Source organism: Pogoniulus pusillus, chromosome 7, assembly GCF_015220805.1.
Source record: "Pogoniulus pusillus isolate bPogPus1 chromosome 7, bPogPus1.pri, whole genome shotgun sequence".
Classification (NCBI taxonomy): Eukaryota; Metazoa; Chordata; class Aves; order Piciformes; family Lybiidae; genus Pogoniulus; species Pogoniulus pusillus.
Window position 1 is genome coordinate 12474892 of NC_087270.1, and position 15537 is coordinate 12490428.

Genomic DNA, 15537 nt, shown 5'->3' on the forward strand with positions numbered 1-15537 from the left:
AATGAAGATAAACTACTTCATATGAACTTTTGTGCCATCAAAAAGAATCAATTCTCAATCTTACATTTCAGGGAGAAAAGAAAATCAAACTCAGTATTGCGTATTTCAATATGAGCTTAAACCTTTTTCTTTTTCATCAACAGCTGTAAATGGAGACCATACCTCTAGGCTGTACGGTCAGGTACACGACAATTCGCTGAGATCCAATGATGTTAACAGCCTGGCATTCATACTGTCCCTGGTCATGCAGAGCAACTCTGGAAATCCTCAGGGTTCCAGAGGAAAGAACTAAATGTCTTCTGTCAACAGACAACTGGCCTCCTGAAACACAAAACAACAGTATTTGCTCTTTACAGTAATGCAGAACACAGCCTCTTCGTGTCAGAAAAAGGGAAATGCAGAAGAGTTTAGATTTGATAAAACACTGGGAAAAGTTGTCTCTTAAAAGAAAAAAAGAGCTCAAAACTTTTACTTCATGCAAAAAGCAAATGACACATGCATGTGCACACAGTCATAATCCTAATCTCTTCTCTGTTTGTAGCTTGTGATAAAGCATTCAAGTGGGAAGTGGTCATAAGAACACCAATGGGTATTACTCTTCATGTCATACTACTGCCATGTGTGCAAGACAATTCCTATGTGCCTAAGGCATCTTGAGAATTCACAGCCAAATATATACAGCCCTGAAAAAATAGAATATAATTAAAATTAAAGAAAAAGCACATCAGTGGCTGTATCCCTTTCTTCCTTTCTGGATCTTTCATTTGATTGGAGCAATCTTGGTAGACAGAAAAACAGGGGCATTATCAGCACCAAAATGGTCAAGAGTTTGTTAGAAATCTGCTCTACCTACCATAATTTAGAATTTCCTAAGAGTTATTTGCCTGCTAGAGCTATTTCACTTGATTCATCTGGAATATTTACTTGCTGATAAAATATTCACTACAGTATTTCTTTTTGCTGGATTTTGGCTTAGTGCCTTTACAGCCATAACCTGTTATGGCCAGTCAGCAGAGTGCACCTCAGTGTTCCTCTCAATGTGCATTAAGTGACACAAACGCAGTCATACTGATGCCAGTTCCAGTTTGGAATGTTATGGTTTCTGAAGTAAAGCACATCCCACCTGACTTCAGATCTTCAGTTAATGACAGCCAGCTACATTTCTTCTGCAGTAAAACAGCAGAAGATATTGCCACATGTCATTTGCCTCATATTTCTTAAATATTTATTATTAGGAATCTACTATGGTAACTCTTTTTTATGGAATAACCAGAAACACTCCAGCAGGTAGCTTCTGTGGGACACCCTGCCTTTTCCAGCTTGAGCAGGAATTGATGAGCCCTGTTTCCTTCAGACTGAAACATCTAAATAAATCCATGCAATTCCTTTCAATGCATGAGTGATTTCAAAATGACAGCTAAACTGTACTAGTAGCTCGAAAGCACAAAGAGAACACACTTACCCCCTTTAGTCCAAGCAATAACAGGCTGGGGATAGCCTTGTGCTTCACAAGGAAAGTCAACAGTTTGTCCCTCAATCACTGTTTTGTCTTGAGGAGTGACAGTAAACTGAGGTAGAGCTACAAAAGAGAAAATATATGGGGTAAAAAAAATCATCTGAAAAATGTATCACTGTCTGAAATTATATACCATTTCCTGTGTGACTTGAATAGCTCATACTGATAGGAAAAGACAACAAGTAAATATGACTCTTTTATATTGTGACCTTTATAAAGAGTTAGGGTAGCCACTTATGAAAAAGGAACATCTCCTTCACAACGTGATCCTGATTTCAGCAAAGGCCTCTGGGATCTAGTGCCATCAATCCAACCAAAAGTAATCAAACACTGATTGTTCCTTGGATTTATAACACCTTCTTCTCTTTCCCTCAAAAAGCTGAACTGTGAAGAAAATGCAGTGTAGTCAAGAATCTCTCGAGCTGCTTGTTTTCTTTACACAAAAGGAAAGCAGTGAATGGTGTATGAGGCATTTTCTGGAATCCACTTCCAATAATAGAATTGTCAGTCTGAGAAATAATCTGTTCAGCTCACAAACCAAAATCATCCATTAGTGAATAACAAATGAATAAACCACATGGACATGTAGTTTTGCATAGCTTTACAAACGGAGCTCATTAACAAAGCATTTGCAACCTGGACTGTTAGCCAATTAGAGATCTTATCCTGAGAACAGAACCAAATTTAAATTTAATGTTTACTCAAAATGTTTTGCAAATGGAAGTTCCAGCATGGAAGCATTTGTGAAAAAATATTCTCTGTGGATATAGGAGGCTTTGATATGCTGTTGTTACAATACTTTACATTCATACTATTGACATACAATGCCAAAATTATTGTGATCACATAAATTAGAGCACTTTGACTTTTGTTTTTTTTAGAAAAGCCATGCTAATGCCTCAGCTGGCAGAGCAATAGCTCCATGAAATTCAACAGAAAACATCTCATATCCACTGAAGTGTTTACAAAAGAAAGTTTGCAGAGATCTGTATGTGAAACTCCTTTTTTAATACTCTGGGCACAAATTCTAATGTCTCTGCTGTTAAAGAAAAAAGATAACCCTCCATTAATTTGACAGTGCATACTTATTCCTACAGGTGAAGAAAACAGCACAGAAGAAATTAACATTTTGAAACAGCAGTGATTAAGTTCTGAGCACAATCAATGAAAGTTAACTTTCAGATAATCAGTATAATAATAATACTTGTCAGGCATTGGAAAAGGCTGCCCAGGGAGGTGGTGGAGTCACCATCTGTGAAGGTGTTTGAAAATGTGTAGACACTTTGGGACATGGTTTCACGGCCATGGTGGTGTTAGGTTGATGGTCAAACTTGATAACCTTAGAATCACAGACTGGAAAAGACCTCAATGACATCTTACTCTGAGTGAAATGCACAGCAACCTTCCTATGTGCTACACTACAGTAATGTAATTAAAACATCTATGGTGTTAGTTCACCTCTGACAGTTCAGAAAAAAAAGGGCCAAAATCACAGAAACTAGAAAAATACTTTTTCCAATGTATTTTACAGCATGCCACACACAGCTCAACATCACTCACCTTGGACTATGATGTATGCAGTTGCATGGATATTATCTATGCTGTTAGTTGCGAAACAGGTATATTCGCCGCTGTCCTCCTGCTTCACATTCTGTATGTAAAGACCTCCTGATGGAGTTATTGTGACACGAGGGTCACTTGGTAAAGGGGTTCTGTCACCTTTGGTCCAGGTAATTCGTGGCTGAGGGTGCCCAGTTGCACTACACTCCAAGGTTACACTCTCTCCAACTAGTACTTCAGTATTTTGTGGGTGAATCACAAAACTTGGCCGGGCTGTGAGAAGAGAGCAATGCCTAAATATGACCTTTAGTTCACATAGTTAAATATTGCAATAGCTTTTGAAATCTTGAGAGGTTCTGTTCCAACAGACTTCTAATCTTGGTTCAAATTTTAAGCCTAATCTAGCTAGCTAGCTCCAGACATTTATAAATATCAATAGATTAAAAAAAAAAAAGTCATCAAATTGTGCTGGTTTTTTTTGCACTCACATTAAAACAATTTTCAAACATTTCCTTCTCATCTGTTGATCTTCACAAATATCTCTTCAGAAGCCTTGACACCAAGACACAGACAATAAACTGGCTAAAATTTGCCACAAACACACAAAAAGACAAAATTGACCAAGCAACCTTTTTTAAGCAACTGATTTTAGCAACTTTTCCCAACTACAATTGTGCTTTGCATGACATTTTAAGTTTACCTGATGCTGAGTGTCAAAACAAAATCTTCTCACAGCAAAGTTTCTAATTAAAAAAACGGGCAGCAGGTAGAGTTGCATGCTACAATAAAAATACTGTTTAACTGGCTTGTCTGTATTTTTGTTCTAAGAATATTACAACCTCATGATCTTTAGACACCCAAGAAATCTAAATGTAAAGAGCACAGAGGAGTCAAAGCAATTCAAACTCTGTTTCAAAAGGTTTTTGTACTTCTAAGCAAAGATAAACAAATTCATATTAACATTTTATGCCATCTAATTCTCAAAAATGAATGCAAAATTCAGACTTGACATTTGTTACCTGGTGACTCAAAGTATCTAAGAGTAACTTCCTGAGTTTTCACTTCTCCAGCTACATTTTTTGCCATGCACTGGTAAATGCCTTGGTCTGTTTCTTGAGTATTCTGAATCATTAATGTACCATCATCTAGCAAGTTTAGACGGGAATCTTCTTTCATACTGAGCTCATTACTGTGAAGAAAAGAATCTGCTGGAGTTAAACCTTTAAATCACAAGCACAGAAAACTGTCAAATAATAAAATCCAAACCATATTGTTCAAAACTTGGGGGGGGGAATTATGGTGATAAGTAAAATAATAGAACTTTTAGCTTTCTCTGAAGAAGAAGAAGGAAACAAAAAAATTAATTGCTGCATATAGCATCCTCTCCCATTTATGCACTCAGTTTATGCATATGTATCAAGTATGTAAAAAAGTCACTGAAATTCTTGCTATGCCAGAGATCTTTCATGTGCCTGCGTCATCTGGGCTGTTCTCGCTCATCCAGTCCCCTCTGGGTGTCTTCTTTGTGTGTCCTCCTGACTCTGACCCCACCAGTGCAAGCGCCAGTTCCCAAGCTAATTCTCCATCCCAGAGGAACATCCCCCCCCTTTGTTTCCTCCCAACATGAATCATGCTCCTATTTATCACAAAGCCTACAGGGAAAATAGCGAGCAAAGTACACATAGCTGTTCTGACTTCCCTTTAAGGTTGTTCTAACTGGCAGATCATTTTGTTTCCACTGGAAGCACATCATGCAAATTCAACACTCAAGATACTTTCTATTAGGAGAGGTGTTAGCTGTTACAAAACTATCCCTGTGCCAACCTCTGTCTGGATTGCTCAATGAACACTAACAGACCTGATTATAATGTCTACTGGCTTGAAAAATAAGATCAAATATTTAGGCTATAACAGTATCACAGTATCATCAGGGTTGGAAGAGACCTCATAGATCATCAAGTCCAACCCTTTACCACAGAGCTCAAGGCTAGACCACAGCACCAAGTGCCACGTCCAATCCTGCCTTGAACAGTCCCAGGGACGGCGACTCCACCACCTCCCCAGGCAACCCATTCCAGTGTCCAATGACTCTCTCAGTGAAGAACTTTCTCCTCACCTCAAGCCTAAATTTCCCCTGGCGCAGCCTGAGGCTGTGTCCTCTCATTCTGGCACTGGCCACCTGAGGGAAGACAGCAACCTCCTCCTGGCCACAACCACCCCTCAGGTAGTTGTAGACAGCAATAAGGTCACCCCTGAGCCTCCTCTTCTCCAGGCTAAACAATCCCAGCTCCCTCAGCCTCTCCTCGTAGGGCTTGTGCTCAAGGCCTCTCACCAACCTCATCGCCCTTCTCTGGACATGCTCAAGCATCTCAATGTCCTTCCTAAACTGGGGGGCCCAGAACTGAACACAGTACTCAAGGTGTGGTCTAACCAGTGCAGAGTACAGGGGCAGAATGACCTCCCTGCTCCTGCTGACCACACCATTCCTGATGCAGGCCAGGATGCCACTGGCTCTCTTGGCCACCTGGGCACACTGCTGGCTCATGTTCAGGCGGGTATCAATCAGCACCCCCAGATCTCTTTCTGTTTGGCTATATGATGGATGCAATTCTATGACACTAAGAATGGTGAGGAGGTTTTATTAAAGGAACTGTTTCTCACTCCATCCCTGACTACATGACAAAGAAAGCAGAGGAGGGATGACATCTCACTCCCTGTGTACAAAACTCAGCCTGGCTGTTGATCTATCCAACATACTACTTGACAGGTCAATGGCTTTTGACTGAAATCTTGACACATTCAACTACCTTGCAAAGAACTTTGCTCTCACCTATGCAGCCAGGAAGGAAGCCTGAGTCAATAATGCCACACTCCAAGCTCAAATTTCTCCTTAAAACTCTTTCATATGTGTATTCTGAATAAATTGTTTATGATAAAATGTACAAGCCAAAGAAAATTTTAACGAAATAATTAAACCATCCAAGTTTAAGGCTCTGTTCTTGACATACTCCATAAACGCTGTTCCCTTGCTTCACATGGGCTTCTCACTGACATCAGCAGAAACCTACAGAACCACAACACATTGTTCCATTTTATCAGCAACTAACAATCTAAAATGGTTCATTTGCTAATATAAAATGTGAGGGAATGTATTTTCCAGATCAGGTTCCCCATTTTTATAAGAGCATTATTAAGGAAAATCTGATCAAGTCAGTGGTAAACTCACAATTTTTTTCCCCATTGTAAATTCATATCAATTGAAGGGGTTCAGCTGCACTGTGCCCAGTGCTACTGGAAGGAGACAGGCTCTGGGCAAAGCGTGAGTAGCTACTCTGCAGCAGGCTGGCTCTTGGGCTGCTGAAAGACACTCATCCTTTATAGGCCATTCCCTCCATCCTCTAAGCAGTGAGGAGAAGCAATAGAGCAGATTTATCCTGAGAGCTTGTGCTACACCCATAGTGCAACATAGAATGATTCTGCTTTGTTGAGAAGCCTGTGCTAGAGACCTCCCAAGAACCTCTTCAAACTGAATTACCTACAATCTCATAAGCACCTGCCTGCCGCCATGTACTGGCCTGGCAAGCCCGGGAACTGATGTTCCTCTCCTGGAACGGAGCAACACCTCAGAGGAAAACTGCCTCTGAGGAGCTGGAGCTCAAGGAAGAAACCTAACTCTTACCTAGCTAGAGTGCTTTACATGTGTAGCTTTCACTCTGCCTTGAAATGTATGCAAACATTAGCTAACCCACAAACTGCACATGCAACATGTCCATGTTGATTTGCCCGGTACTTACTTTAGTTTTACAGGTGTGAGAAACTCTGCAGGTATATCAGCTGAAAATCTTACCAATAGTCATATTATTTTCTCAAGTTTAAGTGTTTATAACTACTACTGAATCAGACCTGAGTCATTCTTGGTTTATATACTTTTAATTACAGTATATTTCTGCTGCAGCTATTCCATTTATTAGCATGTAATGCATGTGGACATGCACTCAGAAATGCACACACACCAAGACAAACATAGTTACATCAGGTTTCTCTCTTCCTCTTTCAAACTTACTTGTTTCGAAGCCAGATAATTTCTGGTTTAGGATTGCCTTCAGCTCTGCAAGTAAAGTACACTGTATTCCCTGAGGTAACGTCCACATCCTGAGGCTCTGATGTAATCCTTGGCCTCTCTGTATCAACAACAAAATGTGAAAGGAGCTCTTACTTGTTTTAAAACTGCTGAAGAATGGTAAATAACAAAAATTTCCATATACCATTTTCCACAAATGTTTGAACTTTAAATATTTCTATGCTTAATCAGGATTAAACACACTTTTCCCACAAGGCCTTTGTTCCTTAGGACCTTTTAGAAGTCTGGACATATATTGTGCAAATTTGTATCAGGATATAAAATAGATGTTTTATTTATTTGCACAAAGGCTCAATTTGCTTATGAAGGAAAAACATTAAAGCAGCAAGCACAAGGCCATTTAAAATAACTTCCGCTAGATAAGTATCAGTGCTCAACCTGCCTCCTAACAGAATAATTTGTCCAGCTTCCTTCCTGACATTTACATGTTCAGGCTCCTTACAGTGTGCAGAGAAATAGTAGGGTCCCACTTGAATTATTCTTGCACCCAGTCTTTGCACAAAGTCCTGCAAATCTTGCATTAAAGTTGCTGGGGGAGGAGATCAATCAGTCCCACCTCTACCACTTTGAGGCCCAGTGAGGTTAGAATCAGAAGATCTTTAAGGTTTCAACCTAAACCATTCTATGATTCTATGAAATACCCTTTTTGTCATTTTTCTCAAGATTTTTGTAGATGCTTGTGGTGATAACTCTTATATTACACCCAACACATAACCAAAAGGATGATTGCATTGTAACTTGGCCTCATTAAGTGGCTAGGGCAGATGCCCATAGCTTGATGAGAAATCCACATTTTGATTTTGGAACAGCATAAACGTGATGCTGAGTCCCAGGGTGCCTATGGAGCCAGACCCAGGCTGAGGGAATACAGATGAACAAAAGGATCATAAAAAAAAGTGCTTATCCATTAATTGTTTGGCAACAGATGATATCAGTGCCTGTGCAGTGCACTCACTCCTTGTTAGTACAGCTGATTGAAAAAGAAACCCAGTGACCCAACCTCAGTTACAGTAATAAGATCTGCAATCTTGGGACCAATTCTGTATAGTTTCTTTCTTCCCTTTCCTTTGGATAGAAGAGAATAAAGACACCAAGTGATATTAACATAACAGCATGCTAGCTGACAATCCTTTTATGATCCAAACTGAAATATAAAAAACGAAAAATAAACTTTTTTAGATAATTACATTAGTTTCCTCAAGGAGAAATTTCAAATATGAGTATAGTTGTTTCACTAAAGATAGGTTGAGGGGTTAAAATAATCAATGAGTTCTGTCAGGAGATGACAAAAACTGAGAAGGAACAGAGGGAGATTTCTGAAAATGACCAATATTGACCAGAGACAGTTGTTGTTTTTGAAGAGAAGACAAAACCAGATTCTAACAGCAATTGAAAAAAAAACCACCACAATTCCAAAACCAACCAACCAAAAACCAAACAATCAAAAGTTAAGTATATTTCACACACTGAAGAAATCATCAGGAAGTGGCAAACCCACCACAGTTAAGTTCTTCTGGTGTTATCGTGGCCACTGATCTTCCCTGGATCCTCCGTGGATACTCACAGGTAGCTGCTGCTTGAGCATTACCCGACTCCGCATACCTTTTCAGCAGCTCTGCCAGCCACAGGATTTCACAATCACAGTGAAGAGCGTTAGAATCCAAACGCCTGCACGAGACAAGCAGAGGCCACAACATCTGTTAGTTATCTTTGAGGATTTGCTTGAATCAATGCCTTTATCTACGAATACAGACAACAGACAATGTGGAACACAAGTTGCTCGTATGTGTTCTGGTAAGCTTTACTAGGAAAAAAAAAAAGTATTATTTTTATTGCACAGGTAGGACTGTGTTCAGTGTAGCAACACACTTCAACAGCATTACTTTTTTAACCCCAGCATTCAGAATTAAGTCTTTCTTTTTTTACGTTAAACAAATTTTGCTTAAATAAGGAACTGACACCATTCTCCCCACAATTTTGGGTTTTTTTTAATGCTTAGCCGTGTAGCTGACCAGACATTTTTACAACTTTCAATTTTTGCTGATCAGGCAACTAAGACAAAGGACCACAGTTTTATTCAAGCACTAAACTCTCTTTGAGTTCAGTGGGTCAGTAACTTCATAGGTACCTGCCTATTGCAGATAATGAGAACTCATAAATTGTTGACTTTCCAGTAGTGAAGGGCCCTATTATTAGGTGGAGCACTGCACTTTCTGGAGGAGGGCCCTGTAGGAAAAGAAAATATTAAATATAAAAATATGTGCTATTAAATCTATCTTTAGGGATATTGGAAATAAAATTGCGTGACAAAACAACCTCAGTTTGGTGTATGTTTGCAAGTGACAAAACAACCTCAGTCTGGTGCATGTTTGCGAGTGACAAAACAATCTCAGTTTGGTGTATGTTTGCAAGTAGCAAACTTTTTATCATTTTGCCTATTAATTATTTTTTTAACCTATTGAATAAGTGTCTAAACACAATTTTTCCCTCTTCTCTTACAAAAAATAGGCAATAACAAGGAAAACTGTTTTTAAAGCTACTGCACAAATGTCTGATGTTACTGGCAGATTTTAAATCTGAAATTAGGGATAAACTGTTCTCAGTTAGAGGACCTGGTCAGTTCAGCCCACTGTCCTTCTCCACTAATAGCCACTATTAAAATTCCTCTTTATCTAGATAATACTGTGGGTGTGATACTGTGTGATACATGAAGAAGTGTAAACATGGTGCTTTGGGACATGATTTAATGGGCATGGTGGAGTTAGGTTGACAGTTGCACTCGACCATATTAAAGGTCTTTTCCAACCAAAACAATTCAATTCTATGATTCTGTAAGTATCCCTTTCTTTTTGCCTGAACTCCATGAGAAATTAAGGGAGATAGGAGTGAAGCAGCTACTGTTGGAAGGTGCATATAGCATCCAAACTTATTTCATTCTGCCCTTCCTCCACAGTTAAAGGCATGGTTTCACAACTGTCCTAAACAAGTAGGATTGCATTCCTGTTATGTCCTTTACAATCACTTTTCTCAGTAAAGCACACCCTCAGCAGACCACCCAGAAAGGGGGGTATGAATGCATGACTGCCTTTCACAAAATGGCTGTCTTGGATAACTTAAGAAATGTTTATCCTAGAATGTTGAAGATCCAAAGTGAGCAACACATAACCCTTAGAAAGTCACCTCACTAGAGTACTCTTACTGAGTTCAAGTTTCTAGATGCTACTGTGGGACTAAGAAGCCTCTAATTTTCCAAGGTAATGGCATTTCAAGGAGAACTGTCTTGTGGAATTGCTTTAGAAAATAATACTTGTACTCTTAAATCATCAAGCACCTTTTTGTAACTACGATTTTATCATCAGATAGGAACAAGTAAAACAACTAAAAGGAAATACTGACATAATCAGATACTGGACCTTATGATTACAAATAACTGCAAAATGGGAAACAAAAGATTTTAGCCAGTCATTAATGACAGTAGGATATGAAGCAGTGGCCTCAATCTGTGTACATGAACAACTAGAACACAGCTTAGGAAAAAAATATTGAACATTTAAACCAGTTACACAATGAAAAGCAGTTGCAGGGAAAATAAATATTACAGAAATAACTAAACTTTCATTAGCACAATAATAATTCAATTTACTTACAGTCGCTTCATAGATTCTAAGTCACTAAATGTTCCAGGAATCAAATGAGCTATTCTGTTGTTATGCAAAAATCTGTTAAAAAGCACAGAAATATTCATGTAACAATTCATATTTTGAGGCACACTGATTCAATTTACATTCTTCTGAAAATCCTTTAAGGAAAAAGTTGTTTTACAAAATAATGAAGAAAAAAGAAGCAAACAACATTTTTCAGGAATTCAGTGACTGATTTAAGTGGCCTCAAATTTGTATTTTACATGTCCATACAAAGCAAAAAGAAGCCATAAAAAGACAAAGGTACCAAAACAATGGGGGTCATAGGCATTTCAATGAGAAATCTAAAAAAAAAAAAAGCATAATCTTATGTTTCTTCATTTATTACAGTTATTTTAGGCCAAGCCTTGATCACAGCTCTTTGGGAATTAGTTTTGCAACACAAAAATGTATCACAGGCAATGATCACTTCTGCCTGACTCTAAGGTCAGCCTGACCAAAGTTTCTTGGAAAAAAATATGCTGTATTTACAATGAAAAAAAATTAGATTAGAAATAATCTGTGGGAATGATAAAAATACCATTTTCCTGTTTCAAACATTCACTTTAATTCAAAGAAGTAAACTGACATCTGAAGCTTACTCCAAGAAAAACAAACTTACAGCCTTTCAAGTTTTGGAAGATGGGTAAAGGATTCAGGTTCCAACGTTTCTATTTGATTAAAGTGCAGATACCTGAAAATATTTTAAAGAGAAAAAAAATGCTGAACAGTTTTCTTAATGAAGATAAAATATTATAAAGTATTTGTTATTGTTTACACACTGTTTTACACATGTAAATGGTGATAGTGATGTAGAAGCTTAACAGAGAGAGTGATTTACCACTGGAATGGGCTGCCCAGGGAGGTGGTGGAGTCACCATCCCTGGAAGTGTTCAGAAAAAGACTGGATGAGGCACTTAGTGCCACGGTCTAGTTGACTGGACAAGGCTGGGTGACAGGTTGGACTAGATGATCTTGGAGGTCTCTTCCAACCTGTCTGATTCTATGATATGACTCTATGATTTTTACCAGAGCAGTCGAAGATTACTATATAGTATCTGTGTGTGTCTGTAGATAGTGGGGGGGAGCAGATAATTGTTTTAAACCCCTTACTTTATGAAGATTTTGGATATGCTACTTTGAGTACAATTTTTCCAAGTCCAGTTTTGATTGTGATGGAAAATATTAATCAAAATAATACTGACTGAATAAACATATATGGGCGAAAAAAATACTTCAAAATTTATTTTTTACATGAAAACATTGCATTTTTTTCAGAAAACATTTTCCAAACATGTTTAGTGGGCAACTGTTCCCATTGTTTATCACGCTGCATGGAAATTCCAAAAGATGTTGAGAAGTAACCTCCTCTGGTCCAATGAATACTGGCATTTAAAGCTATGAACTGTCAGAAGCTCTAAAGACAAACAGATCTGCAAACCAAAACCAAGTTTGACCACACTCCTTTTAGACAAAGGGCTTCCCAGCAACTCATGTTCAGTTAACCACCAGAGCAGTGCTCTGTTTGATGCTCTGTTGATGCCTGTGTATGGTAAATGTTACACAGTTGTTAATCCTGTAAAACTGACAAAGTCTAACGAAACAAGATTAATTAACCAGATTATTAATCTGTAACTGCTGGGACAATGGAGTGCAAAAGCAGGATGATTCCAGTGTTAGCTATGCTGTGTTCTCCACGACTGTGTAGATGAGAAAATAAAAAGTAATCAATATGACTTGCACAAGGAACTATGAAAATTATTTATAGACTTTGATTACTGAATATATCCAAATTTAGCCAAAACTCCTCAAGTTTTTCTGTTTGACCTCTAACAACTTCAGGAACATCTGGAGAACATGCACATATAGAAATCACTGAGGGATAAAGAAAGAAAAAACCCATCACTTAAAAACAAAGAGAAAATCTCAGACCCCAAAACCTCCTAAAAACCCCACCAAAACCTAAACTAAAAAAAAAAAAACCCACAAAAAAACCCCAAAACCCCCAACACACAAACAAACAGCAAATAAAAATGCAATCCTTCAGCATGAAATACAAAAAAAGACGGGATGTGCCTTGTGCTGAAGTACTGCCCATGCCCTACTGCTTGACCTGAGCTGAGAGGTTGTCACAGAGCACAGAGAGAGGGAAGCAAGAAGCAGCTGTGGTTCCAGCAGAGCCACTGCAGCGAGGCCTGGAAGCAGAGCAGGGTGGGGAGTCAGGCCCGTGCCTGGCAGTGTCCCAGCTCCCCTGCCAGCAGCAGCACAGCCTGAGCAGGAGCCAGCAAGCGATGCCAGGGAGCAGTGAGTGAGGACCAGAGAAAAAGCCAATAAATCAGCATGGGATGTGATCAGGCACATAGGAGGTCGAGTTTGCTCATTGCCAGAGCAACACATGGCCACGGGCCACAGTGAGCAAAGAGCCCTGCTTGCATAAGGAAATGAGAAGTGTGCAATCATGCGGAGCGACCTGGGGTTGTTTAGTCTGGAGAAAAGAAGGCTGAGGGGAGACTTTCTCATTCTCTACACTTTGCTGAAAGGAAGCTGGAGCCAGGTGGAGGTTGATCTCTTCTCCCAAGTAACAAGTGATAGGATGAGAAGAAATGCACCAGAGGAAGTTAAGTTAGGAGACCAGGAAAATCTTCTTCACTAAAAGGGTTCTCAAAGACTAGAAGAGGCTCCCTATGGAGGTGGTTGAATTGCCATCCCTGGTGGCCTTTCAAAGACACAAGGGATGTGGCGCTGAGGGACACGGTTTAGCACCAGACTTGGTAGAGTTAGATAATGTTTGGACTCAATAATCTTTAAGGTCTTTTCCAATCAAAGTAATTCTATAATTCTCTGACTCCGAGCCTGCCAGTCCTCATTTCCCTTTTGAAAATATAGGCCCATTTGGTCCAAATTAAAAAAAAAACCAACAAAAACACACAAAAAAACCCCCAAAAAACCATCAACAACAGACTTCTTAGACACAGATATTTCCTTGGAGGCTCATTTGAAACAGATTGAAGAGAAATTTCAATAAGGTTCAGTCCTAAGGAAGGACCAGCAGAACTGGGCTGGTATCTGCTCCACGGGTAGGGCCTGGCCATGAAGTAGGCAGGCACAGCTTGCCAGGAAACAAGGTTCTGCTCACCCACTTCTCCAATATCACTTGGGAGGGTGTAAGGCAAGGTGGGGATTGATGAAGTAAAATAACACAAAGGGAAACATCAGGCACAACTCTATAGAGTTCATTACTTCTTCTGAAGCAACTTTGATTTTGGAAAAACATTACATACAACTACTTCTTCTTGGAGCAACAAGGATTTCTTTCCCTTTTTCACTTGTTAATTCTATTTGCCTTGTTGTGATTCATGGGTACTTTGCAAACAGATCTCATTATCTTCTCAGTAAATTAATCTCTTGTACATCTTTGGGCAATAACAAGGCAAGGATTTGTAGGCAACAGTATACCTCTTACTAGAACAATAGACCTCTGGCTGGGCTGAGAGGTTGTGCAGTCTGTCTCTGGAGGTAATCAAAACCTGTCTGGATGTGTTCCTCCTCTAGGTGATCCCGCTGTAGCAGGGGGATTGGAATAATGACCTTGAGAGATCTTTTCAAATCTCTGCCATTCTGTGATGCTAGGAAAAGCAGGCACATTGAATCATAGAACTCCTTCGTGTCCATGGATCAGAGGTGAGATTAGCAAAGAAAGGAAAAGCAAGAACACCTCTCGCAGGTGGTTTAAGTGATGTACAATTAAATGCAAAGCAGCAGCTCAAGGCTGCTGTTTAGTATTCAAGGTTACTATAATTAAAGATATAAATAATACTTCATGTACTTGGAAACTCATCTAGTTTTTCCAACACAGTTAATCAGTCTAATTAAAACATACTTATGGTAGAAACCTAGCCATGTTTATAACTTCAAATCACCACAGACACAATTAGAATAGGCACTGAAACTTGTTATAACAGTTAGCTGGCTGTACCTCATCAAAAATCATGCTACCTAAAGTAGCTAAAAAAAATAATCACAAAGTCCAACTACTTCATATGACAAGTCAGTTGGGTTTTGCAGGTCTTTATTACTCAAAAAAAGAAAAAAAAAGAAGTTCTGGACAACTTGTCAGGCAACTTAGGAATAGAACAAGGTGTTAAATGTGTGGACAAAGTGATCAGCAACAAGTGTAAGACTAAAGAAAAATAGGTGTAGAAACAAGATTGCATTGTAAGTCTACAATACAAAGAATCAAAAGTCCTCATCTTTACAACCTACAATTTAATCACATGTTATCACTTATCACGTTCTTTTATTCTATGTACCACATAAATACTTTCTGAAAGTATTTTTAATATTCTAATTAATATGAGAATTTCTTGGTCTGGAAATTCACTTTAAAGGTAATCATATTCAGGAAATAATCTCACACTGAAACATCTTTACAGATATACTGCTCAGAGTATAAAATTCTCTTTAAAATAGTAACATGATGTAATGAACTTGATACAAAAGACTTGCATAATGGAAATCTAAGGGGAAAGCATGCAAGATGATTTTTAAATACCCTTGTTTCTTTTTTAATTCACTAGCAAGGATTAACAGAAGGAGAGGAAATATTTAGAGGGAAAATAGTCCAAAACAAACACATCAAG

At 38.8% G+C, this 15537-nt stretch overlaps 1 protein-coding gene across 3 annotated transcripts in view; it reads right to left on the reverse strand.

Moving 5' to 3' along the window:
- Nucleotides 1–15537, reverse strand: part of PXDN (peroxidasin) — a 96171-nt gene that overhangs the window by 36848 nt on the left and 43786 nt on the right. For all 3 annotated transcript variants that reach the window (XM_064145906.1, XM_064145907.1, XM_064145908.1), the window contains exons 5-12: nucleotides 11520–11591; nucleotides 10865–10936; nucleotides 8716–8885; nucleotides 7140–7257; nucleotides 4096–4265; nucleotides 3077–3349; nucleotides 1463–1579; nucleotides 163–321 (exon numbers count right to left, since the gene is read on the reverse strand). In XM_064145906.1, the coding sequence (XP_064001976.1) occupies nucleotides 163–321; nucleotides 1463–1579; nucleotides 3077–3349; nucleotides 4096–4265; nucleotides 7140–7257; nucleotides 8716–8885; nucleotides 10865–10936; nucleotides 11520–11591 (1151 nt within the window). The remainder of the gene's footprint in view (nucleotides 1–162; nucleotides 322–1462; nucleotides 1580–3076; nucleotides 3350–4095; nucleotides 4266–7139; nucleotides 7258–8715; nucleotides 8886–10864; nucleotides 10937–11519; nucleotides 11592–15537) is intronic.